The sequence below is a fragment of the Diadema setosum genome, chromosome 20 (genome assembly GCF_964275005.1).
Source record: "Diadema setosum chromosome 20, eeDiaSeto1, whole genome shotgun sequence".
Lineage (NCBI taxonomy): Eukaryota > Metazoa > Echinodermata > Echinoidea > Diadematoida > Diadematidae > Diadema > Diadema setosum.
The window spans coordinates 8,483,725-8,510,071 of NC_092704.1; the positions used below are offsets into that span (position 1 = coordinate 8,483,725).

General features: G+C 38.5%; 1 protein-coding gene across 1 annotated transcript; it reads right to left on the minus strand.

Moving 5' to 3' along the window:
• Nucleotides 1-8,020: 8,020 nt before the first annotated feature.
• On the minus strand, nt 8,021-20,973 carry LOC140243821 (thialysine N-epsilon-acetyltransferase-like). The gene is made up of 4 exons (XM_072323489.1): nt 20,698-20,973; nt 14,156-14,371; nt 11,268-11,308; nt 8,021-8,998 (listed from the first exon to the last, which is right to left on the minus strand). Exons 1-4 carry the CDS (start codon nt 20,810-20,812, stop codon nt 8,783-8,785), a joined length of 588 nt encoding a protein of 195 aa, XP_072179590.1. The 5' UTR covers nt 20,813-20,973; the 3' UTR covers nt 8,021-8,782.
• Nucleotides 20,974-26,347: the final 5,374 nt, after the last annotated feature.

The following is a 26,347-nucleotide window of genomic DNA, read 5'->3' on the forward strand; positions in this document are numbered from 1 at the left end:
GATTACACCTTGCGTAAGTTGATCTCGAAGTCACGGAATATCCAACGCTTGCCTAAACAGAAGAGGAAGGACGGTAGATAATGCCGTGAAGAATTCAATAAAAATCCTGCAATGTTATCTTGCCGATAAAAATCCACGTTGAACAAGAGTTTCCTTTCTCTTAAACTTCTTGGTGCATTCACAGGTTGAAGCTGTAAAAGCGTGATAGAACTCCCCATACCATCACTCCTGAGAGAGTGGTCGTAGTGAGCCGACGATTCAGGCAGCAGTTATACTTCTTTTTCCAAACTTGACTGGTTTTAATGATCTTCCGACAATATGTCCATCTTTGTTTGCTGTGAAACGAAAAACGACAATGACCCCCGCCCCCATGGCTCACCCCCCTCTGCACAAACACACACACACACACGCGCGCGCGCACACACACACACACACACACACACACGCACACGCACTGTCGATGCGCTGTATGCACTGTATGTCAAAGATAGTAGAGCGTCTTTGCTGTATGTATAAAGCCATAGTGTAGATCTAAACTTGATTTATGCATCTACATACATTTCATCGTTTTAAAACAAGCTTGCTATTCCCATATAATGATATTTAATGGGTTATGTCTGTGCAAATAGAATTCTTATGCTCGACTGCGCTCTGAAATTGGTGACTTTGGCTGTGGTACATCCAATCATTCCCCCGCAAACCTTAAAAGCATAATATCGCGACATTGTACGCATTGATTTTGAGCAATCACTGCACCATTGCAACAACGTTTAACTTGCTTCCTATCGTGTCCTATTGTTTCGTGCATGTAATGCCGTCATGGTTTTGCAAAAGGTTGCACAGGCCACTCCTTCTTAGAGTTAAGTTTGACTTTTTTTGTATGTCCCATGTCAGTGTGAAGTTTACGCGTTTTTTTTTCAGGCTCCAGATGTATTTTGAGAGTTGGGTTTCGTTTTTGTATTTCTCATTCTTGATAGATTTAACATGATTCCTATATCTGTCTTTGAAGGTACCCCCCGCCTGTGCAACCTCTGCCTCGATGAGAAGGCCATCATCATCCGAAACAAAAACGCACTCAATATAAGGTCCGAGCTTATATCCAAATGCAGACACCGGAAAAAAAATATCATCCATGCGTCAAACCGATCCACCGCGCCACATGAGCACAGAAACACACCACTTTGTCAGTCTGCCTGAGGATCGCGACAGCGTGAAACCGCCGGTAGCAGACAAGGCACCAAAACACAGGTACGCCTAATATGCTCTGCTTTACAGCATTGAGCACTTTTCAATCCTCAACAAACTACATATTCCCAACGGATATTATATATATACGTATATATATATATATATATATATATATATATATATATATGATTTTTTCTGGGGGGGGGGTCGTAATCAAAATTTTTGGACCTTTACCTTTGCGAGGGAGCGGAGCGACCGAGCGGAGGGAGGGTTGGGGAGGGGGGTGTCCCCCCTCCCACGGTAGGGAGTTTTTGAATTTTATATCTTAAAATGGGGCCATTTGGTGCATACAAAAGTGACTTTTTCGGCATGGCAGTGCGGCTCAGAAACAAGGTAAATTATGGCATATTAAAACTAAGTTACGAAATTTACACCACCTGGTCACTTTTTTTTTTCCTGTTGTAGGCCTATATAGAGTAAAAAGCCCTCAAAAAACAAAAATGTCTTTTACAAAAAGTGGACCTTTTGAAAATTTGGGGGGGGGGGTCGTACGACCCTCCCGACCCCCCCCCCCCCTTGCATACACCCATGTATATATATATATATATATATATACATATATATATATATATATATATATATATATATATATACATAAATGAATCTGCAACGTCAACTTGCTCAAGACTATAGGAAGGACACGTTGGAAAGAGTGTGGAAAGAGTCTCCCAAAAGAATCGAACATCATGTTCTGTTCTCCCGCGACTGCCCCCCCCCCCCCCCCCCCATAGACTCGGCTACATTCCAGGAGACGTCGCGGAGACGTCTTCCCGACCACTCCTCGACTATAGTGAGACTCGAGACTCGTGTAAATCTATTGCGAGAGTGATGAAGCTGAATCTGGACGATGCAACTCTTGCATCTTTGAGGGTTTTGAGATATTCAAGACAACCGCCAAAAACTGAAATGCCCATATATTAATTCCTTGAAAATGGTTAAAAAAAAAGAGAGAAAAGATGATAAATTTACCTTAATTTGCTGGTGCTGAATCTGAATCTGGAAGATGCAACTCTTAAATCCTTGAGGCTTTTGAGATATCCAAATGGCCGCCAAAAATGAAATTTTGAGAGAAGTATTTCCTAATAAATGGTAAAAATGAAATGAATATCCAAATAAATTTGATGGTTTCTCCTGTGTCGAGAGAGCTAGATCAGAATTTGGTTGATGCAACTCTTGCATCTTTAAGGGTTTTGAAATATTCAGAACTAAAATTTTGACAGAAGTATTTCCTTATGAATGACAAAAATAAAATGAAATGAATCAATGGTTTTATTCTATTTCGAGGGGACTGGATTCGAATCTGGTTGAGACAACTCTTGCATCCCTGAGGGTTTTGAGATATCCAATATGGCAGCCAAAAATTGGAATCCAATTTAAGTATTTCCTTATAAATAGTGAAAAAAAGATTGAACATTGATGATTTGCCCTATTTTGAGGGTGCTGAATCCGAATGTAGCTGATGTAACACTTCCATTCTTGAGGGTTTTTTGAGATTTTATTCATTTTGGGGACCATTTTGGCGGTCGTCTTGAATATTTCAAAACATTCGAGGATGCAAGAGTTGCAGATTCGGATTCAGCACCCTCGAAATGGGGTAAGACGGTATATTCATTATTGAATTTATTCACTGTGTATAAGGAAATACTGATGTATTGAAATGTCAATTTTTGTGGTCAAATTGGATGGCTCAAAACCCACAGGGATGCAAGAGTTGCCTCATCAATTCAGATTTGGATCCAGCGCCCTCGAGATTGATCAAAACCATCAAATCTGTTCAATTTTTCACTATTTGAAATGAAAGATAGGAGATTTTTCTTTTTCATTTTTTCGGCCATCTTCAAAATCTCATGGCCGTCGGGGGGGGGGGGGGGAGGTGCAAACGCACCCCACCCCCACCCCACCCCCATTTTTTGCTTGCTTGCTTGTTAGCTGATGAAACCCGGAAGTGGAATCAGAAATATAAACTGCCCCACTTTTAAAAACGTGGCGCCGGCCATGCATCTAGTATCTACTATCTTTGGTCAAAACGCACCCCCATTGAAAAAAGCTGGTGACGACCATGAATCTCAAAACCCCTAAAGAAGCAATATCTGCATAATCCAGATTCGGATTGAGCACTCTCGAAATGTGGAAAGACATTCACTTTTGTTTCCAATTTTTAACCATTTACAGGGAAATATAGTGGAATTTCGGATTGTGGCAACCATTTTGAATATCTCTAACCCCCGCAAGGATGCAGAGTCGAGAGTTGATGCATCATCCAGATTTTGATTCAGCATCTTCGTAACGGGGTAGATTAAGGGATTCGAGTTCTCCTTTTACATGCATAACGTGCTCATGATAATTATTTGCATAATATCATCGAAGTGATCAGGGGCTGTGTGTGTGTGTGTGTGTGTGTGTGCTGTGTGTGTGCGTGTGCGTGTGTGTGTGTGTGTGTGTGTGTGTGTGTGTGTGTGTTTATCAGTTTTGTTTTAGGGTGCTCACATCTCAGAACTATTTGAATGGTGTGCATGTCTCAGTTTGTATGAGTTAATGCTTTTGTGATTTTTGCCCCGTTTGTTCGATAAAAATATCTCACGTTTATTATATGTGCACGTCATTGCAGTTGTCAATCGCCCATCTACAGCTATCCGTTCAAGATGGATTTTAGAACAATAGAATATCACCAGACGAACTTTGAATGGTGTTGATTTTGTCAAAGTCGGTCCTGTATGAGATAAAAATTGTTTTCAAGCAATAGAGATAAACCAACCCTAATAAACAGCCACATTATGTGCAGTATGAGATCACAATAGAACAGGCGGTGACATCCCGGTCGCATGTCCCCGATCGAGGCTCCCATTTATTTACACGCAAGTCTTCGTCCCCGAAGCATAGTCATCTTTCTTTCTTTTCTCGAGGATTCCCTTCAAAATGCTCATGGATTCTATTGTAAGAAGTCAAACTGAGCCCTTTGACGGTCCGACTTGGAACAAGATATGAAAGTTGTTGTAATTACGGCAGAATATGAGATAAATGTCGCTTTTCCACATGTTACTAACTCTACCATTATCAATAACATCACCAAGACACACACACACACACACACACACATACACACACACACACACACACACACATATGTATATATATCTCAAGATTTGGTGAGCTTTCTAGGAAGGAATTGACAGCAGTTTTGCAATAGCTTTTTCTCCGACTAATTTTTCAGACAATTGCAGAGGCATATTGGGCACCAGCTGCATGAATTTTGCTGTTATTTCCGCAAAACTCTGTAGTCTTTTCCTATGTTTTATACTGTTCTAGTGCAAATTCAAAAAAAAAAAATTCACAAATTTTTGTTGACACTGACTGATTATGCCTGACTATGCAAATATGCACAGCGGAGCAATAGTATAGCTTTTCCTTGACTTGGCATGTTTACAAACTTTGTAATATTTGACGTTTCCGCGTCTGTTGTGTTTGTTTGATTGTTTTCTTACACTGCAAAATGTCAGGTTTTAAATATTATGAAACACCGGTGCTCATTTGTGGTGTTAGACTAACACCTCCGGGTGTCACTTCGAAATCTGAAATTGTTTTTTGAATAGTTTCTTTGTTACTGTTCTTCTTGTTGATTTTGAACTTCAACAAGACGATCAAGAACTTTCCGATGAAGTACTTAAAAAAAAAAAAACACGTGTGAACACATTTACACCACAGTAACACCGGTTGGTGTGGTCTCCCATTGACACTGGGCGGCAGTTATACCATTGACATCAACACCAGCAATATCAAATCAACACCATGCGGTGTCATTGTTGAATGAACACCAGCGCAGTGTCAAAAAATATCACCAGCTACAGTGTCAAATCAACACCACGAATGCCAGGTGAACACTTTTCAACACCATCACAACATACATTGTATTTTTTTTTATACCTGTGGGTGTGGCCCGCTATTGACACTTGATCGGTGTTAGATTTAACTCCAATGGTGTTAAATCTAACACTGATGTTTTTGCAGTGTAGCATCGACAAACAGTCTGCTTTCAAAATCATTGGAACAGCACAATGCCAATAACTCGTCAGCGGAAATACGGTTTCATATTGCTTGCATTTCTATTTTCCTGTATAGTTCCGTTCTTGTACATACATAGTCAGGCATCATCAGTCACGCTGAACATACAGTTTGCAGTGTATTCAAGTTGAAAACAATAAAATCCCTAATCTGGAGGTTTTAATTTCTGAATACTACATTGATTTTGTATATTTGCCTGACTTCTTGCGGAGGCGCTTAACGATTCATAAGATTAAAAACAAAGCTGGCAAGAGTGTGCTAATATGCACTTGTACATGATAGTCTAGAAGGATTTTGGAAAATGTGAATGCAAGAGGTATTTTGATATGCAATTTGAGAACTGGACTTTCATATACATTATACTCTGAAATCCCACAAACCAAGGGTCCGTTTCATGAAGCTATCACATAAAAGTCTTCACATAAATCTCAGAATGGCCAAAGTCGCTCATGTAGCTATGAGAGACTTTCAAAAGAGAAGTAAAATCCATTTCATACAGTCTCTCGTGTGTCTTACTAGCAAAAAGTCTCTCATAAGACTTTCATGAAACCGACCCCTGGTTCCCAAGCACAATTCTAACAGAAAGACCATCTAATTTTTAAAAATAAACTGGTTTCCAGATCATCACTTTTTTTAACTATCCCGATGTATAATATTCGCAATAGACATGCAGCATCAACGACAATAAATATTATCACAATGATAATTTGAAGGGGAGAATTAGCTCACGACATTGATTAATATACAATACATATCCTTTCCTTGGAACTAGGTTTCATTTGGAAGGATGGTTAGATTCTTTAAGAGAGCAAGTATTCAGGAACTTGAACATTTTCACTTCACCTTTGACCCCGTGGTTCCAATTCTTCAGATAAACACTAACTGTTAACATCCATTTTCAAAACAATACTTAAAGCTATTTTCAAAATAAGGGAAATTGTGACATTTTAACATTTTCACTCATCCTTATTTGACCCCATGGGCCAAGTATTTCCTCACAGAATAATAATTGTGCAGTAATGCATGTACATACATGTAGGTCCTACGTTGTTCAAGTCTACGCATTGAATAATCTTCAATGCAGTACGTGTCGAGAAAAAGTGTAATTTCAGCATTAATAGCAGAATCTTAGCATTTTAACCTGACCATTGGTCCTTGACCTTCGACTCCATGGCACTGAACTTCCCAAGAGAGTCACTGTGAGGCAATAAATGCATAATCTACTACGTTTCATGAAGATACCTACGTAGAGTCACTTCCGAGATACTAGTATGGAGAAAAGGTGAGATTTTAGCATTTTACTTGACCTTTGACCTTTGACCCCATGGCCTCAATCTTTCTGGTTTACATGTTTTATACGTGTACAATGTACTAAATTTCAAGAAAATACCTGCTGGCATTGAATATGGGAGAAATAATGAAATTTATTTTGAAGAATTTGATCCTGACCTTTGACCTTTAGCATGTGCACCCACAAGTTGATAGGCACAACTGTGTCCACTCATACATAATGATAAATAGTCAAGTTTCATCAAGATACCTCATACGGTTTTTAAGTTACGCTGTCCACAAAATTACCGAGCTCTAGATCTGGGACGCAAACGCTCAGACGACACAGCTTCCCACGTTGAACGATGAAAAACAGCTGCCTCGTGCATGTGCAAAACACCATCGTAAGCCCAACAGTATGTTCGTGCCGCAGATCTAAAGTTCGCTATTGATTACAGACGGAAGGACGGACGGACAACAACCCAAAAACATCATGCCTCTTGCGACACTTTGGCGGAGGTAAAAAAAGATCACTATTAGAAATGAAGCGTGACCAAAGTGATTTGTCAGCATGTTTGTATAATTTTCATGTGCACCAAGGACATTGTATACAACATTCCTTTGGTGGTTTGCTCAAAGCTGTGTTCAAAAAACGTCAGGATGTGCTGTGAATTTATGACGTCTGGGGGTGTTTCATAAAGCTGTTCGTAAAGTTACGAACGACTTACGAGCGACTGCAAGTGATCAGTTCTTGTGCTGAATTATTATGGAAATTCTGATAAATATAGCATAAATATAGCACATCAGAACTGATCACCAGTCGCTCGTAAGCTGTTCGTAACTTTACGAACAGCTTTATGAAACTGGGCCCTGTACAAACAATAATAAAATGACGAATGCCGAGTGATCAATGACATGGATGGGCGCATGTGCCATTCAGTTGAACTAAACTGTATGTGACAAATAAAAGAAAACCTGTTTTGTTTCCAAATATCCTTAATCATAAAATCAGTGGCCTATTACGACAACGTCAGTGTCCGATACACGGTACATGGACAGTTAGTATATACCCTACTATGGGCTTTGTGTACTTACATGTAACAGTAATGAAATACAGTATGTAGGTACAGAAAAGAAAAAGAAAGCAAGTGAAGAGGGAAGCCAAAAATGTAAATGGCAGATTGCACAACTAGACTACGTATAATAGAACACTAACGCGTCCACTATTCTCCTTGGATTCGCAGTTACCTGTGTGCTTCCATGTACATACAATGATTTAACTTAAACGAACTGTAGTTCATAGCTATGCAGAAGAAAACAAACACCGATTTCAGTTTTAGTTCTTTTTTCCCTTCTCGACTCTGCAAGCGACATTAACGTTGTTGTTGTTGTTGTTGTTGTTGTTGTTGTTGTTGTTGTTGTTGTTGTTGTTGTTGTTGTTGTTGTTGTTGAGGGGATAAGGGTTGGAAATTTCACTGTTGAAAGCGAAATATCGGTCTAGTCTGAGTATGCATTATGTGAATGTGTATAGTATAACACAATGCACTGCTCAGACAGACACGTGCTAGTGAGTGAAATGGGTGATGGTTTTCTCCACTAGAGTATAGCAACATAGAAAATGTGATCTGACATAACGATACACTTGATATAAGACTTTACAGTTTCCTTTCGTTCTAAATGAGCATTTTACTTTCTCATCATTTCTGAGCATCGATGGGTCAAAACACCTCAAACAAAGACATAAAAACACAACAGGACTAAATCGACCAGTAATATCCAAGAACCAAGGACGGCACTGCACCTTTTGTTTTTCCAACATACCACCTATTTCACGTAATATAGAGTACAACTTTGTTATCACAAGTCCGGGAGGTAACGGTGAATAAGAGCTATGATAGGTGTGCAGCATGGGTATCGGTGTCATCCCACAAGACCGACACCCATGAATCATACAGCCCAAGAGTCCTACAGCCCAAGAGTCCTACAGCCCACGAGTTCAAGCCCATGAGCTGAACAAGCTGACACTACGTAAAAAGCCAATGACACTACGTAAAAACAGCCCACGAGTTCGACACATAGGCCTACAACACGGGGCCTCGTGAGCCTTGTTTGCTTAGTGTCGAACTCATGGGCTGTACGATTCGCGGGCTGTATAACTCGTAGGCTGTATGACTCGTGGGTGTCGGTCTCGTGACGTGCACCCGAATTAGTCCGTGTTAAAGGTGATGCTGACTCCGGGCGGACAGCGAAACTCCGTGTCAGATGCGAATCTTTTGAAGGCGTCTACCTCAAGCTGCATGTATTCCCACTGTCTGGTCTCGGACAGATTGGTGGCGCCGATCTTGGAGTAAAATCTCTTGGTGTCATCGTGCCAGCCCAGGACGTCCCAATTCATCAGTTTCCCGCCGCACGACAGACATTCCTTGGGGGAGGGGAGGATACCAAAATAATATTAGAAGCCATAAAGACACGTCATTTTTTTTTCAGTATCTTATTTTTTTTTCAGTATCTTAATTCCCATTTTCTTCATGTAATATGCATGATTCTGTATGATTTGTTTTGTGTGTTTGTTTGTTTTTGTTGTTTTTTTTTGTTTGTTTTTTGTTGTTCTTTTTAACGTTTCCTATACTATGTATAAAATGTTGTATTTTGTAATTGTATGATTTTTACTTCACGGACTCATAGAAGAACAGCCATTGGCTGAAGTGAGTGACCCGTGGTGAAATGAAATAAACTCAAACTCAACTCATGGTTTTAATCCATGAATACATACATTATTTTGCATACACAGAGTCTATATTACATACATACATACAGGTACTTTAATGGGCAATCGTTCGTTTACCATTGGTAGCAGTGATTTAAAAAATGTTCGCGATATCACATTTGATGGTTATGTGTAGGTCACTTGTATCGGAAAACATCCTGCCATGTACAAATTTTGCAATAAAACCTAAAATATAAGGAGATATCACTATCTTCCTCAATAAACCATAACTGAACACAGTTTAATCTACACATTCTTATTACATGTATAGTACACATTTTGTATATTCAACAATACTTATCAAAATGTGTACTATACATGTAATAAGAATGTGCTAGATTAAACTGTGTTCAGTTATGTTTATTCGAGGACAGATAGTTATATCTCCTTAATTCAATTTTAAGTCAAACATTATGTATTGCAAATTTGTACAAATAGTATGAGGAGGATGTTTTCGATACAAGTGACCTACACAAACAAAAGTATCGAAAAAATGTACAATGTAAACGAACTTTGCTTAAAGTGCGAAAAATGGAGAGACCCACTAAAAAGACAGAGCTTGTAGAATGTGGGCCCCTCTGGAATAATAACATCAATGGAAAGATTGATTGAAGCATCATAAATACAAAAGGAGAAAAAAAAAAGAGGAAGAAGTCTGGAAGCCCACTGAGAATTAGATTCACAGATAAATGCACTTACTATCATAGACGTGAACAACATGGAACAAGACTAGACAACACAACAACTGCTGGAGAAAAGGGTGTACGGGACAAAATGGGATAGACAAGACTAACAGACGCGAACAAACATGGAACAAGACTAGACAACAGAACAACTACTGAAGAAAAGGCTGTACGGGACAAAACGCAATGGAAACGATTAACAACTAGAAGACAAAATAGCAAACGAAAATGCACATCAGAGACAGCGATCTTCGACAGAAGATTATCATCATTAATCAGATACTGATTCCCATACTTACATTGGCTATTTCTATCCCTAACTCACATTTTGGAACTATTTTGAAGCATTGATGGTGGGGTTTTGTTTCACCTGTAAATTATTTCCTCGTTGTGTTTTCATCCACGCAGAAAATTATTGAGACCTACGCGGAATAATAACACTGGTCTTCTCTAAGTTTTCTTTCAAACAATTATTTGAAATAAGATGATTTTCATTCTTCTATATTGGTACTCAAACACACACATACATTGTATAAGCATCATAAAGCAAACTCACCTTATACATGCTCACATACACAGACACACACAACCAACACACATTTTTTTTTTAATACACGTACATACCATTATGCAGATACACAAAAGGAAACAAATAAACTTATGTACAGAACGTGTATGCAACATAATCATGATATCGCAGTCACATGTACAGTACCTTACTGTACCTCATATGTACTTTAAAGGGATGGTACAGTATTGGTGGAGATGAGAATTGAGCTTAAAACTTTTTGCGAGATACCAAGAAAACACTTATGATATAGTACAGAGCATACCATTTTAAGAGGAATTCAAAGTTTATTTGATGAAAAACGGGTTTGGAATGACTGAAACATCCAAAAACAAAGTAAAACAAAGAGATCATAATAAAGCGTGGGTTCCACACTTTATTAGAATCGCTCTTTTTTTGGATATCTCGGCCATTTCAAAACCAATTTTCATCAAATAAACGTTGAATTCTCATAGAATTACATGCTCTTTCATATTTCATACGAGGTGTCTCATTATCTCACCAAAAAATGTTAGAAACCAGAAAGTAGGTCTCAACCAAAACTATACAATCCCTTTAAATCCGTGTATATGGATATAACACAACACATGGAAGCCAGAAGCCAGAAGGGACAACAAGCTGGGTCCTAGGAGGGGGGGGGGGGGAACAGGCTAACCACCAGCACATAACTCACCTTTGTTATTCCCTTCATCAGAGCCGTCCCTAAACGTGTGCCTGCAACAACAACAGCAACAACAACAAAACGAGTCACATGTAGGAGAGTGAAAGGTCATTTCAAAGATATCCTTTAGTCTCATTTGAAAAAAAAAAAAATGGGAACATTGGAACAGGGAAGTCCGTGGAATGAGATCCATTTCCGTGATTATGAAATAAGTGCTATATCTCACAGTTTCTACTGCAAACGTAGAATTCAGAGGACATAAACCGTGTGTGCGTGCGTGTGTGTGCATGTGTGTGAGTTGTTTCGCTGATATTGTTTTTTGTGTAATGTTCTTAAAAACAATGATATCGATTCAGACCATCTATGCTAATCATTGCTAATGATATGAACTCAATCACCTCACTCAATTTTTACTATTGGTTTTCACATTAATCTTATTTTGACTGGGCTATTTGAGACCAACATTTTCACGAGAGGATGGTGTGGTCAATTTGACCCCCTCCCCATCCCAAGATCTCGTAGACCGATCGTCCGATTCACGGAAATTTTGCGCGGAGGTACACGGAAGTATTAGCGACGCAGTCATGTTTTCATATAAAAAACGATCAAAAGTATATATACATGTATGTAGATTATGTGCATATTAATTACCAAAGTATGATCATTCATTCATTTTTTTTTTTGAGAAAAAAAAAAAGTAAAAACTTAAGCAGTTTATTGAAGATTCATTGACTCCCCTTTTCAGCATGGAGCGATGTATAAAATACAAACCAGAGAATATTATTAGCAATATATCGGATCTAGTGCAATTACCCCCTGAGCAATAACCCCGGACCCTTCCCCTGGCCCTAAACCTAACCCTAATCTTTACTCTAACCTTACCACCAACTAGTATTTAGCAAGGGGGTAATTGCTCTGATACGGTATATCAAGTATAGTATTTTCAGTATCGTGTTTGATTTTCTTATGTACCGGATCATATTCTTTTGTTTCAATTTCTTTTGTATTATATTGTTTTATGTTTTGTGATATCTTGACAATGACATTGGATATGACAACCACAAAGACGATGCAAAATTATTGATATACAATTGTATTATGAAATTGTTTTTTTTTTCCAAAAATTGTATCGTGTTTATTCCATAATACACACACTTATGGAAAAGTCACTATTTTTGGATTATCTTTAGCCCTTGATCATCATGTTACCTTCTAATCCTCGATCGGATCTTTAAAAATTTAGTAAAAAAATTTGCGCAAGGCTTAAAAGAAAAAAGTAAAGATACCATAACTTTAAGTGTCGCGGTTCCGGCATTGTCCGGTGAAGTCGCAAAATTACGACGGAGCCGGGGGGGGGGGGGGGGGGGGGGGGGGGGCAAATTTCAATCCCCTCTAAAGCCCTCCTCTCCAAAGCAATCATTGCTTAATCATTATACGGTACTCCCTGATGCAACTAGTACGATTAATTCTTTGTAATAATATAATGCCCCCAAAACCCGGATATTAGTGGGGGCATAGGTCAATGAAAGAGATATGTCGCACTTGCATTATTGTTGCGAAACTTATTTTGTAACCTTATTTTCTTTGCCCACTCATATCAAGTTTTTGATACTATTCTGGTGGCACTCTTATTATCAAACTATTCAAAAATTTTGCGTGAATGGCACTTAAAAGAAATAGATACCGTCTAACTAAGCACGCATGAATGTTTGGACTTTACACACGGAATACACAGCAGGGTAGTGAACCTCGCCGCAGCTGTTACGGCACTGCAATTACATTTCGACGAGCGCCCTCTCGCATGAGGTGTGACTAATCAGGGTATCCTAGTCTTGATGTCCACTGGCGTTCATAGCCACAGTTTCTCGCTTGCCCCGCCTTTTTACCCGTCGGTGGACCATGCAGGCCTAATCAAATCGACGATTCTGGATTGTCACATTATTTATCATCTTGGCACATGTATCAAATGCATAATTCAGTGTAATTTTATCATAACTTCAATTCAACCAAGGTGTCAAAATTTGCTCCTTTCTTCTCAATAGCCTAACCTAATTTGCATGATGTCGTTGAGGCAAATGCATGCGTAGCTATTTCATGAAAACATGACGGTCGCAGAGGAATCCACAACTCTCAGATAATTATACTGTTTGATCGTTATAGAACGTTCTCGGTTGAGTTTGTTTGACACTACACTTTCTGTTTGTTTGTTTGTTTGTTTGCTTTTGTTGATTGATTTAATCAACCTGAATATGTCATAATGGATACTTTTCAGTCTACCATTTCAGATCAGCAGCGGCATATCATAATGATTACGATAATTATTATAATATTAATGTCTACACTGGTTCGGATCTTTATTGACCACACTATTAGGCCTATCATTATCGTCATCATCACCATTCCGCTGCACAGAACGAGGCGGTGACGAGTTATTGTGTTATCTGACCGTTGGGACAATTGAGGTGGATATTTTTGACTGCATCGATCGTACATGTATAGGCCCTATTTTTAATTGTGTCTTTGTGTCACAGAGACTCCAATTCCATGAATTCTCACGCCCGGATCCTCTATTTCATTTTGAACCTCCGGAAAAAAGAAACTATGGAATAACGAATTTCTGTTACTATGGAGTCGTATGGGCCTGTCGATATCACTATGTGTTTTGCAAAGAAGAATACGTGTATGTTACAGTACGGGTTGACCAAATAAATTTATTTCCCCCCTTTTTTTCCCAGGTGTGTACACTGGCTTGTTGGTGCTGTAGCTTTCACTCCACAGTTACTTGTTGTTGATGTTTTTGGGTGTAATTCTGTTTAATAGTTTGTGTTGCGTTTTGCTTGCTCTACTAGGAATTAAAAGAAACCATTTGACCAACATAAAATTATCATGATAGAGCATACCTCTGTGTCCTTCTTTCAGGTAAAGTGCGTTAAGATATCCAGCTCGGCCGGTGAAAGTGGCGTGCATATAGCTGAGAGATGCGTACCCAACGAGTTCCTTCTTTAGGTTATCAGCTCCCTCCGGCGCGTCCGCCTGCCCAGAGTCCCCGGATGGTAGGTATTCCGCGACGTAGATCGTTTGGCACGCATTACTACCGAAAGAATCTTCGCGGAGATCTGTTTTGTTCGTTTAAACAGGAGTATAAAGCAGAAAAGAGGGTTAAAAGATCTCTTCATTTCAGCAGACAGACAAACAAACTTGCACGGACAAATGGGCAGACTAAGGGGAGAAAGAAGGAAGAAGGAGGAGACAGAGATACAATACACTTTAGAATGACGAGGGCCCCCGTGTACATGTACATGTATGCTCACACAAAACTTTACAATATATTACTTCATGATGGCCATATTTTCAAAGGAGCGAGTCCACAAAATACAACAGAAAGTTTTATAAAAATGGGGGAGGACGGAGGTCACGTCATTTTTATTACGAAACAGTGATCCTGGTCACTTTGAGACTGGGCGAATATATATCGCAACTTTATAAATCTGTATCAAGAAACACCCATTTGAAAAGAATATTTGCTATGCCATTTTACTGCATTAGTGAAATCTACTATCGAGGATAATAATTTCTCGTTTTTGAATTCTTTCAAAATTGAATCTGCAGTAGGCCCTACATTTATTCTTCTTCCTGTCAGTGTTACAACCGTCTTATAATGACGTTTCCCCTATGAATTGGAAAGAATCACGTGTTATTCCGATACAAGACGGGCGATAAAAGCGATATGAATAATTATCGGCCAATATCAATTCTTTCTGTCTCTTTTAAAATTGTTGAAAAGTTGGCATTCGATCAACTATACTCTTACGTCGATCAGAACGCCATCTTAGGTAGCTCTCAGTTTGGGCTCCGACCAAAGCATTCTACCGCGACAGCTCTACTCAGTGTCACGGAAGACTGGTCTGACAGTCTAGACAAAGGCCAGTATGTCGGAGTTGTCACCCTTGACCTACAAATTAATGCGTTCGATACAGTTGACCACCAAATCCTTTGTAAGCTGCGCCTCATTGGGGTCGATGAACTATAAATCAAATGGTTCAGTAGCTACGTTACTAATCGTATGCAATATACATGTGTAAATGGAATTGAATCTTCTAAACAAAAGATACAGTGTGGAATACCACAGGGTTCAATCCTAGGCCCTTCACTTTTTGCTATTTTATGTGTACATTAATGATTTATCACTGTGTTTGCGCAAGTGCAGAATTTTCGTTGTATGCTCACGATATTTGTCTTTATTACTCAGTATGCTAGTAGTGATCTTGAGTCAAATACTGAGACGCTGAATGCAGACTTGTCGATGATCGATGAATGGTTAAGAAGGAATAGATTAGCTCTTAATGTTAACAAATGTGAATTTCTTTTGATCGGAACTAAACACAAAACAAAAACGACTGAAGTCTGTCAAAGTTCCAGATGTATAGTATTCAAAATATTCCAATTTCCCGGGTCACTCAATGTAAGTACCTGAGAGTTTTCATAGATGAATATCTAGACTGGGATAAACATATTGAGTATTTGGCGAAAAAGATAGCCAAAGATATTTATTTGTTAAAGAGAATAAGATATTGTGTTACTCAACAAGCTGCATTTACATGTTAGTTACAAATCTATCATACAGAGTATATTACTTTGTAGCATTATTTGGGGAAATGCTGGGAAAGGAAGACTGGATAAATTACAGAAATTGCAAAATAGAGCTCTCGGGATTATATTGAAGAAGGAATGGAGTTTTCCCAGACAGGATTGTTTGATATTGCGAAAATTGAAAATCTTTCTGATAGAAGAAATAAGCAAATTTTGTATATGATGTATAAGATTGCATATGATATGATACCGGGAGAATTTTTAAAACATTTTGTTTTTAAAGAATATCATTATGGCTGAAGAAATGTGTATAATTGTTCTGAATTATTTAAACCACGAACCAATATTAAGAAACGGAGGTTTAAATTTCGAGGAATTAAAGAATGGAATCGATTGCCTAGGAATCTGAGAGAAATGTCCTTCACTAGATTAAATTGAATATATATTTCTTTGATTAACAAGACTGTTTTCAGTGATGGAGTCACGTGTTTTGTGTATATTGGTTTGTTTATTCTTATGTAAAAGTCCAAACATGTATAGATTTTGCGTAGAGTTATTTGTGTTGGGGGGGGGGGGAGGGGGAATAGAGAATGTGATATGTAGCCTGTAAGCTCAAGTGTTTTCTTCTTCTTCTTCTTCTTCTTCTTCTTCTAACTCTTCTTCCCCTTCTTCAGTATGATTTTCTGTAATATCATGATGTTTTTGTATTACGTGATGTAACTGTTTTTTTTTTCAATTAAGATGCACGGAATTGTTGAAGAACATCCTGTGGATGAAACAAGTGACCGTGTGGAAATAAAATGAATGAATGAATGAATGAATGAATGAATGAATGAATGAATGAATGAAATTATTTTCCTCATTCACTCATTTTGTGAAGAGACTATCTTAACACGATCTACATTTTCAATACCTCTTTTCGTTCCACCCTGACGGAAATTGCACTGTTTTGCCGTATTACACGCATGTAGGTATAATTATACGCACACACAGAGATGTTGTTTGTGTGTGTTCACCAAGTATTGATTGACATGTGTTTACTGTAGTATTATTTGATTCATTATCAAAATGATAACAGTATCGATCATCATCATATTTCCTTGGAGAAATCGAAATAATCACTTAGCCTGAATACATAAAGAGTAGTAGGGCCTATCATCAAGACAAAACAAGGATTTTATAGTCAGAAGTCAACGTCAGAGGGCACATTGCATCTTAACTGCACCATAATCATGGTAAGCACTGTTGTGGCACCCATCCTGCTTCATCATGAATATTCATTATAGGCCATCGGTACATAATACCGTTTAAATACATGATTTTTACATTTCTCGGCAGCGTTTTTACATTTCCTGCCAAAACTGAACATTCTTTCATCTCCCGGCGAGACGTTTTTACATTCCTCGTTGATGCAATTTTTCGAGGTTGTTACATTTCCCGGTGATACGTTTTTAGATTCATCAATGTCATTTATGGCACCTATCCAGCGTTGGGCACTTTCTTACTGCCTGATGAATATTCATGATGAAGCGGGACAGGTGCCCAAACAATGCTAGCATGTTGGTGCATGGATGAGACGTGTATGAATATTCATAAGGATTCATGCCGGATGAGATGAGTATGATTATTCCTTATAGTATGCAACCCGCATCCCATGCGCGAATGTGCACACTCTTTAAGGCCCGGTCCCACTGCACTTACGAATGCAAAGAGGATGTAAAGCGTACAAAAAAAAATCTTGCCATCCGTTGGAAAACGCTACGAATCCGCTGTGTACCCATCGCATACGTGTTTCATCCGCTCTATCCATCGAGCATCCGTCCACTGTGATTTCATCCGCGCACAAAGTTTTAAGCTGCTTAAAACTTTTAGAACGAATGAACTTTCCGCTGTGTACGATGTAAATCCGCGACATACGAGCAACAAACGTTGTATGTCCGTGCGGCATCCCTTAAACGTCCGCTGCATCCTCTCTGCATCCTCTGGGCATCCTCGCAACTCACATCCGCTGCAGCTAAAAACGGAAAGAGGGAGGAAAGATATGGTACGTGGAACGTCTTTACATCGTTAATAGCACGTTAATAGAAAGGATGTAAGCGTATGCATCTCGTATATAAAGCATTTCGAAAGTATCCCCTCTGCATCCGCTCTGCATCCGCTCTGCATCCACTCTGCATCCGCTTTTTCTGCTATGCGTCCGTTTCGCAATTATCTCCGGTAACCCCTTCGGAGCTGCCATCCCCTTCCATCCGCTTTCATCCGCTAGGCTTCCGATGAACACCCGTTTAACATCCCCGCTACAAACTACCCACGTCCGTTCTATTTCCGTTCTGTTACCGCCAATTTTCGCCAATTTTGTCAATTTCTGGAGCGGATGAAAGCGGATGAAGCCATCCCCGAAATTTTGCTCGTCCGCTTTGTGTCCGTCGGCCAGTGGGACCGGGCCTTTAGCCGATGATTTCAACGGAGACATCTCCGCGACGTCTCCAACTTATCAGTCGCAGCAGTCGCGGAGACGTCTCCAACATAAAAATGGCTTGCGGTCTCACCAAGGAGACGTCTCTGAGACGAGTTATGGCAGGTGTCAAAAATTTCAAATATGAGGGAGCCGTTGCAGGATCACCTGAGTTGATCTAGGCAGGATGTCAGCACGTAGATGGGTCACGTGGTTTCTAAAGGAGGTCAAACAGCGTCAAATAGAATCGCGGAGACGTCTCCGCGACCTCTCACCAGTTTTTCTGGTCTCCAGCAGGTCTCGGCGACGTCTCTGAGACGTCTCTGAGACATCGCGGAGACATCGCGGAGACGTCTCAGCAGTCGCGGATATGATTAGTCTCCGCGACGTCTCCGCAACTGATGGAGACGTCTCGGAGACGTCGCGGAGACTTCGCGAAAAATCGGACATGTTTAAATTTCTTGCGACTAATCGGAGACTCTGCAATTTTCAGGAGACGTCTCGGAGACGTCGCGGAGACGTCTCTGCAACTAGTCAAATCTGGAGTCGCGAACTAGTTTCAAGCCCGGTGAGATACGCCCTTTATTAAACGTGTTCATTGTAAAATGTACCTGAACTCAATATACTATGTAGCTATTGTACATTTACACGTTTAATCATACAATGTAGATACGATACCAGAATAAATTTAGTTAACTCTGCTGTGTCGGATTTGTAAATAATGTGTACATTATTTTCATAGATTTAATTGAAAATCTTTAATTGCTAATTGATAACTATGGCTATCAAATAAGTGTTGCTTTTCGCCTCAACAACAACAACAACAACAACAACAAAATCGCTCTTTTTCCTCGATGCGGAAACATGTTCCTAAACAGTCTCTCTCTCTCTCGCTATTCTATATAATAGCAGTAACAAAATAAAAAAAGTTAAGCACTTTGAATTAAAGTCATTGTGCGAGGAACATTCATCTTTTAAACAATATTAAGTGAAAACATCTCCTGGAATCAATGCTACAATGGATATCAATATATAGACATAATATCAATTATAATACATATCTTTATTCAGCCGAAAATCAATTGCATAATAAATATAAGCACGTAAAAGATATGATAAATAATTGAGGTGCAAGGCAGCGGTGAGATAAGTTGGCGCTCGACTAAGTCGAGAACAAAATAAGTCTATGATGTATAGAGATATCATAGATATATCTGGTGCTACACAGGGAGAGTATCCGCTCGATTTAGCAGAGAATCTTGCACATAGATGTAAACATGTAAAAGATAATAGATAGTATTCTGTGGTGAAATACCGTGATGATTTGGCACTGAATTCAGCCGAGAATCAATTCTGTTATGTATATTGATATCATATAATTATAATTATATCATATATTAGATATATTATAGATAATATTCTGTGGTGAAAAACTGTGATGATTTGGCACTGAATTCAGCCGGCGGAATCAATTCTGTATTATTGTACATGTATATAGATGTCATAGAAATTATATCACAGATGCATTGTGGTATATAGCTGATCATTTGCTACATTGTAGATGCGAGAAAGTATCACAGACTAAATGATACGTAAACGTAAATGTAAAAGTGATGCAGGGGCCTACAGTTATACTTAGAGCGCTGAAGATGCAGTTTGCATTCCTTCTATTCGGCAAGGAGTATAGTGTACATCAGCTTCGGATTTTAACTTCTTTTCTTGTTTTGCAAGATACATGTACCTAGACTTGACTTATGAAATGATTATCAAAGAACATTAAATTGATTCTAAAAGCAGTTCAAAGTTTATTTGATAAAAATCAGTTTTCTTCAACTCGGCCCAGCATTGCACCACAAATAGTATTATATCTTTATAGTACTGATTAATCATGGCTACGAATCACATATTCACAGAAATTTTCGAGTGAATGGATCCCAATTCGACATGTAAAATGAAATACATGTATCATATTTGGACACATACATGTATATCTACCGTGTATGATTATGCGTTCATGTACATGTACAATTACTATGTATCATCGAAATCTTCGGCTGAATCAAGTGTGTTTGGAGAACACGGTTGCACCGATGAATATTCATCACACTCGTCCCTCCCAGCTGGTCAGCATGTAATAAATATTCATAACGTGTCTCAGCACGAAACAGTACCAGCTAGCTAGCTAGGTACTTATCTACCTGTACATTTACACGTGCATTACTTCAGTCGAGCGCCAATAACATTGGAATTACATGATGCATTTGTAAACATTGGAAGGAACACGTGAGGAATGACAGTCACCAAGATTGATCTATATACATTAAACTGCATCAGTAATTTCACCATAGAAGGAGGTACTTATCAGCCTGCAGGTCTACATCCTTGATTTCACTTTACCTTTCAGCGTGAGTGTCGGTGGCGGGGCTTTCTCGTAGACGGTAAAATCCCTGATCAACGACATTATCTCCTCACAGTCGTCTACTCTTGCACGGCGTACGACATACGACCTCATGATTGCCTTGGTGCGTTTTGATGTTGAAGACCGAGTTTCCAACGCGCCTCATTCAGCTCGACAGCCCAAACAGGGAGGTGAAAAATACGGGGAACAATGATCCTAGTATTTACAGAATGCTTCCTTCGCACAATGGATGTTGCTACTTAAAGCGATTTAGCCCGACCAGATGCCGTGCGGAGCACTAGCTGTTTTTACTGGGCTGTGTGCTGATAGTCAGTAGCGATTGTGATTCACGCAGCCCGGCCAGCCTGGCGGCCTGGCGCCCCTTGGATCGAGCGTCTGTGGAGATAATACATGACGGTACCAGTCCTCGCATGCACTAACGTGTTGTGCAAGTTGTGCAATGACCACATGACGTTCGGCTCAAGCGGAAGCACTCGTGTGTGTGTTCGTTCATGCATAATCATTCCCGTCCGTGGCATGATAACAGCATGGACAGTCAAACGAAATACAGTATTTAGGACTAGCCGCTATCCACTAAACCTCGAAACTACTAGGCGTTACAAAAATATTTCCCACTTTTGATCCCTAATAGGTAGAAAACTATATATCAGATGACACGTCATTAATATGAATAATAGCTGAATAGTGTACAATATAGTTGGAGGTGATTTGAATATGAAAGCATGAATCAGATTCATTAGGTTCCAGATTTTGGTCAAATTTGAACCCTCTGTACAAGATTGAACTGCACTCAGGAACCAATGATGTGTATATGAGTGTGTGCTTACTGTACAATGACCATGAACAATAGACAAGAATAATACTGTATACCGCGAATGCCACCTTTTCAGAGCTCTATTAAAGGCACATGAATGCTTTATTTATAGTTCATGATGGATTGCCCTGGGCACTGCTAGTCTGAATTCATGGTAAAGGATAAAATGCATGCACATGAAACATGTGCTTGCATACAAGTGTACACTACATTTCAGGATTTTAACCACCGTCACTCCCATAGGGAATACACACCTATTGACTCCTGTGCAAAGTTAACCCTTAAAGTCCAAGGGGGGGGGGGGGGGCACATTGTGCCCCCTACCATATTATTTTCGTTTGCCACTCCTACGCCCTTTATCCGATTTCAACCAAATTTGGTGACTTTCCCTTAAATCTTATTGCGAACATTTTGATATATAATTAAGATATGTCCGATATTGCTGGTTGCCGTGGCAACCGTAAAGTGACAACCATGTTAGTCAGATTTTGCATGATTTTTCTGTTCCAATTTCAGTTAACAATATAATAATGGATTAAATCCTCGAGGTTTTCTTGGCTGTAATTTGCTGAAGGACCAAAATGTGAAGTAATTATGGCTGTGAATTATCCTGAAATGGTCTTCTTATTATTTCCTTTATCTTTATATGACGTAGGAATCAAACAATAAATATAATAGAAATAATCTAAAATACATCATTTTATAACCAACAAAGATTACCTTTTTATTTTGTGTTATCTTCACACGAGCTTTGCTTGCAATAGGTCCTATCATTTGTTTATCATACAATCTGCAAACTCAAAATTTCAATACTTTGGAAATATGAAATGTGATACCAATATTATGTACCCATTCCAAGCAATGCATCATAGGTTTCATAGTATATTTCTTTATAATTATTGCAATGAATAGCGCCCCACATGTTGACCTTGAGAAATTTCAATTATAACAAATAGTGAAGGTTGACTTGCTTTTCCTTTGTAGTAAATATGAAAATGATTGATATGAAATAAAAACATATATACTGTGATAAAGAAATAAAAAGGAAAAAAAAATGATTTTAGCGTATTTTCTATGTATTTCTATATTTTGGTAAATAGCGCCCTCAGTAGATGGCCTTGAGAAATTTCAAATGTTGGGTCATGTAGAGTATGAGTTGCTCTATATACCCATGTGCCAAATATGACGGTCATACATGTACATCATATAATAAAGAAGTTATATAGGGGGCACAATGTGCCCCCCCCCCCCCCCCCCTTGGGCCTGGAAGGGGTCAAAATAGCTTGGGCTTTATAGGGTTAAGTTTTGTACAGAGGGTTGAAAATAGAGCAAAATCTGAAACCTTATCCTTAAGAGTAAATCTTAAATTTAATGAAACTGGTTTATGCTTTCATTTGTAAATTACCTTCAACAAAATTGTACACTATTAAGCTCTAGCTCATATCAATATCAGTGTTATCTGATGTATAATTTTTAAACTATTAAGGATCAAAAGTGGAAAGTTTTTTTTTTTTGTAACACCTAGTACCTAGAGGTCTACCTACAAAAAGAAAAAGGTCATAAAGCTGCAATTAGTGGTTTCGAATCCAGACAGTGTACCCTGTGTTTGCCTTAAAGGGATAGTACAGTTTTGGTTGAGACATAATTTCAGGTTTCTAACATTTTTTGGTGAGATAATGAGAAACCTCTTATGAAATAGCATGTAATTCTATGAGGAATTCAACGTTTTATTTGATGAAAATTGGTTTTGAAATGGCTGAGATATCCAAAAAAGAGCGATTCTAATAAAGTGTGGGACCCACACTTTATTACGATCGCTTTGTTTTACTTTGTTTTTGGACGGTTCGTTCATTCCAAACCCGATTTTCATCAAATAAACTTTGAATTCCTCTTAAAATGGTATGCTCTGTACTATATCATAAGTGTTTTCTTGGTATCACGCAAAAAGTTAAAAGCCAAATTCTCATCTCCACCAATACTGTACTATCCCTTTAACTTACTTTTATTGCTGTCAGTCAGGTTATGGTATGTCTTCAGTCGGATATTTTGTACTGAATAAAATCCAAGTTATTCGATTGTAATGAATGTGATGGGTTTTCCTGATAAAGGAGCTCTATACACTGTATACAATGATACAGGCCCGCTAACAGGGGGGTTCCGCGGAACGCCCCCGTTTGCTCCTTGGTGTTGCTCGTAGATAGCGCAACTTAACATAAACTTTGACTAAAAAGGCCCCCTCCCCCCCCCCCCCCGAAAAAATCCTAATTACGGGCCTGATGTAACAACACAAAAAAGACATTTTATCCTTCATCACTAACATAATAGCATCACAAAAGTTAGAATTGGAAAAATAATAGTGTATAAAATGCTTGTAAGAAATAAAAGAGGACCTATAGGGTAAAACTTCTTACGCTGTTCGAAAAAATAAACAAATGAAAAGAGAAAATGCTCCTGAAAAGACTGCAAGAAACTTAATTTCCTCATTTATTATGATTTATGTTTCCAAACTTCAGAATCACGGGGAAGAATTGCTCTCTCACTACAAAGATTGACTATAGGTTGACCGAATTCTTGTGAAAGTGGGTTGTGCGTCTTTTTGTTGTTTTTTGATGCACTGTCACATTTGTTCCTGTAGCTTTCGAGACTAACCAATTCGATCACCTTCTTACTTTATGTTTAATTGTCATTAAAGAATAAAAATTTTTCCTTATTCTGTATTTACGGTTAATGATACACAAATCACTGAAGTCATAACCGGGGATGTGCAATTGTAGTTGGTAACCGTTTAGACGGTGTTGAAATTTACGTCAGAGCTGTAGACCTACATTGTACCAATAAAAAAAAAAAAAGTTAGCATTTAATTCATCCAAGACAGAATATTGAAGTCACAACTTTAAAAAGTTCCAACAAACTTTCACTGGCTGTAATATCGGTTTCAATCACTTCCCATGCAATGTACCAAGGGCTAAGATAATGAAGATGTCCTCGATGTCATGTGTCCTAGACATCGTCAAAGAATATCGCGTAACTTTGAAATACTTGATTTTTCGTTTTCGTCCAATTTAGAGAAACTTTTCATCCATCTCTTTGTTTTAGTTTGATGCGTTTGTTAGAAGTCGAAATGAACGCGGAGAGGAGTCTAATTTTCAATCTGCAGGGATGGTACATGACATAAAAAAAAAAAAGATGTCAAACGTCTGTAACATCGCAGAAGCATCGTAATGTACCCTGTAGATTAATTGACAGAACTGTACAGTCTGCCGTAATCCAGAGCAAACATTCATGAGTTTGTATGTCATGTTGTCAATTAAAAAACCAGATATGAGATTGTTGAGATGCGTGAAGTCATGATGAATACTGATGATGACGGCACATCTCTCTCTCTCCTCTTTATATAACACACGTATATAGATTCATGTTTACTTGTATATATGTATGTATGTATATAATATATATATATATATATATATATATATATATATATATATATATATATATATAATACATGTATACTTATATACACACGCAAACACACACACAAACACATACACAAACACGCACACACTCATATACTAGTATATATCCTTACCTATACCTTATTCCTCTCCTTTTCTCTTATTTCCTTGCCGCCAGATAACCTCGTGCTACATCTCCGGCATTTAATTTATTTGGCATCTTTAAATGCAATTCTACATCACCTTGTTCAAGTTGGTTATGAAAATAAAATATAATCAGAGAAACAGAATGGTATAAGAGGTTGCATCACAGTCTGACCTGAAATAAGAATTTCAAAGTTTTCTCTAGTTTTCTCGAATCAAGGATTTTATTCCCAGCTGCATGCACAAATTGGCAGAGGTCATGAAGCGATCACTTCATAATGTGTTTGTGTTGTACACAAATCTTCACTGTTATAGGGTGATTTCCTTTGCTGACATGAGTATAAGCTGTATCCTTCGCATCATATCATTGTATAGTCATGTGATAATCTTAGAACCAAGTTGAGACAGTTATTATATCATTCAGTAAACCAACACTAAAAAAATATACTTTAAAGAGTCTGTGGTCAAACAAATGACTTATAGTTTATATTGGGATGTCTTCGTCGCCTCTTTCAAAGTTATTCTATGGAAACACGTTAAACTTCAGAATTTCACATCTCATTTTGTTTTTGTTTTTCATGTCCGATTTGCTGACATTCGTCTCTAAATTCTTACTCTAATCACTATTGAGAGCCGACGTAACTATGTTGTGGATTTGCGCTTTATTTACCCAGCCGATTTCCAGCAGAGGTTCTGTAAAACTCTTCTTCATCGTCAAGTCAGCTCAAAAAAGAGCGTAGCTACTTCAGATTCTACTTGCGGAAAGAGTACACAAGGGAAGCGGAAGAGAGTACACTATTAATACAGCTGTTAAAACTCAGGACGTCCGAATATTGCCGGGGGTTCGGGTATTGCCTCTGCATGAACCCCACCACCACCACCACCACCGCCACCCCCGCTCATAATATAATTAAGGGTTGTTCAGCTTCTATATTTAAAACGCTTTCAGCGATTCCTTCATCACACACAGACATAAAGTAGACACACGAACATTCCCATGCTGTATGAATGTACACATACAAATACACAATTTTCATAACAGACGAAATACAATGTGTGTCTGCATGCTTTTCCATCTGTATCTTTCTTTCGGCGTGACGTTTCAAGGATAATACTTTTGGAGAGTGGTGTTGTCGTGGAAACGACTGAATATAAGTTATGGCTTTGAACTTTCACAGCTTTGGTATTGATTCTATAGAATGTAGTTTTTAATTA

Excerpts from the sequence above, each read along its gene's own strand:
- LOC140243821 (XM_072323489.1), bottom strand. The coding sequence starts at position 20,812 with ATGAGGTCGTATGTCGTACGCCGTGCAAGAGTAGACGACTGTGAGGAG. Across the intron at positions 14,372-20,697 it reads ACCGACACTCACGCTGAAAG|ATCTCCGCGAAGATTCTTTC; the intron begins GTAAAGTGAAAT and ends CGAACAAAACAG. Across the intron at positions 11,309-14,155 it reads CCTGAAAGAAGGACACAGAG|GCACACGTTTAGGGACGGCT; the intron begins GTATGCTCTATC and ends TTGTTGTTGCAG.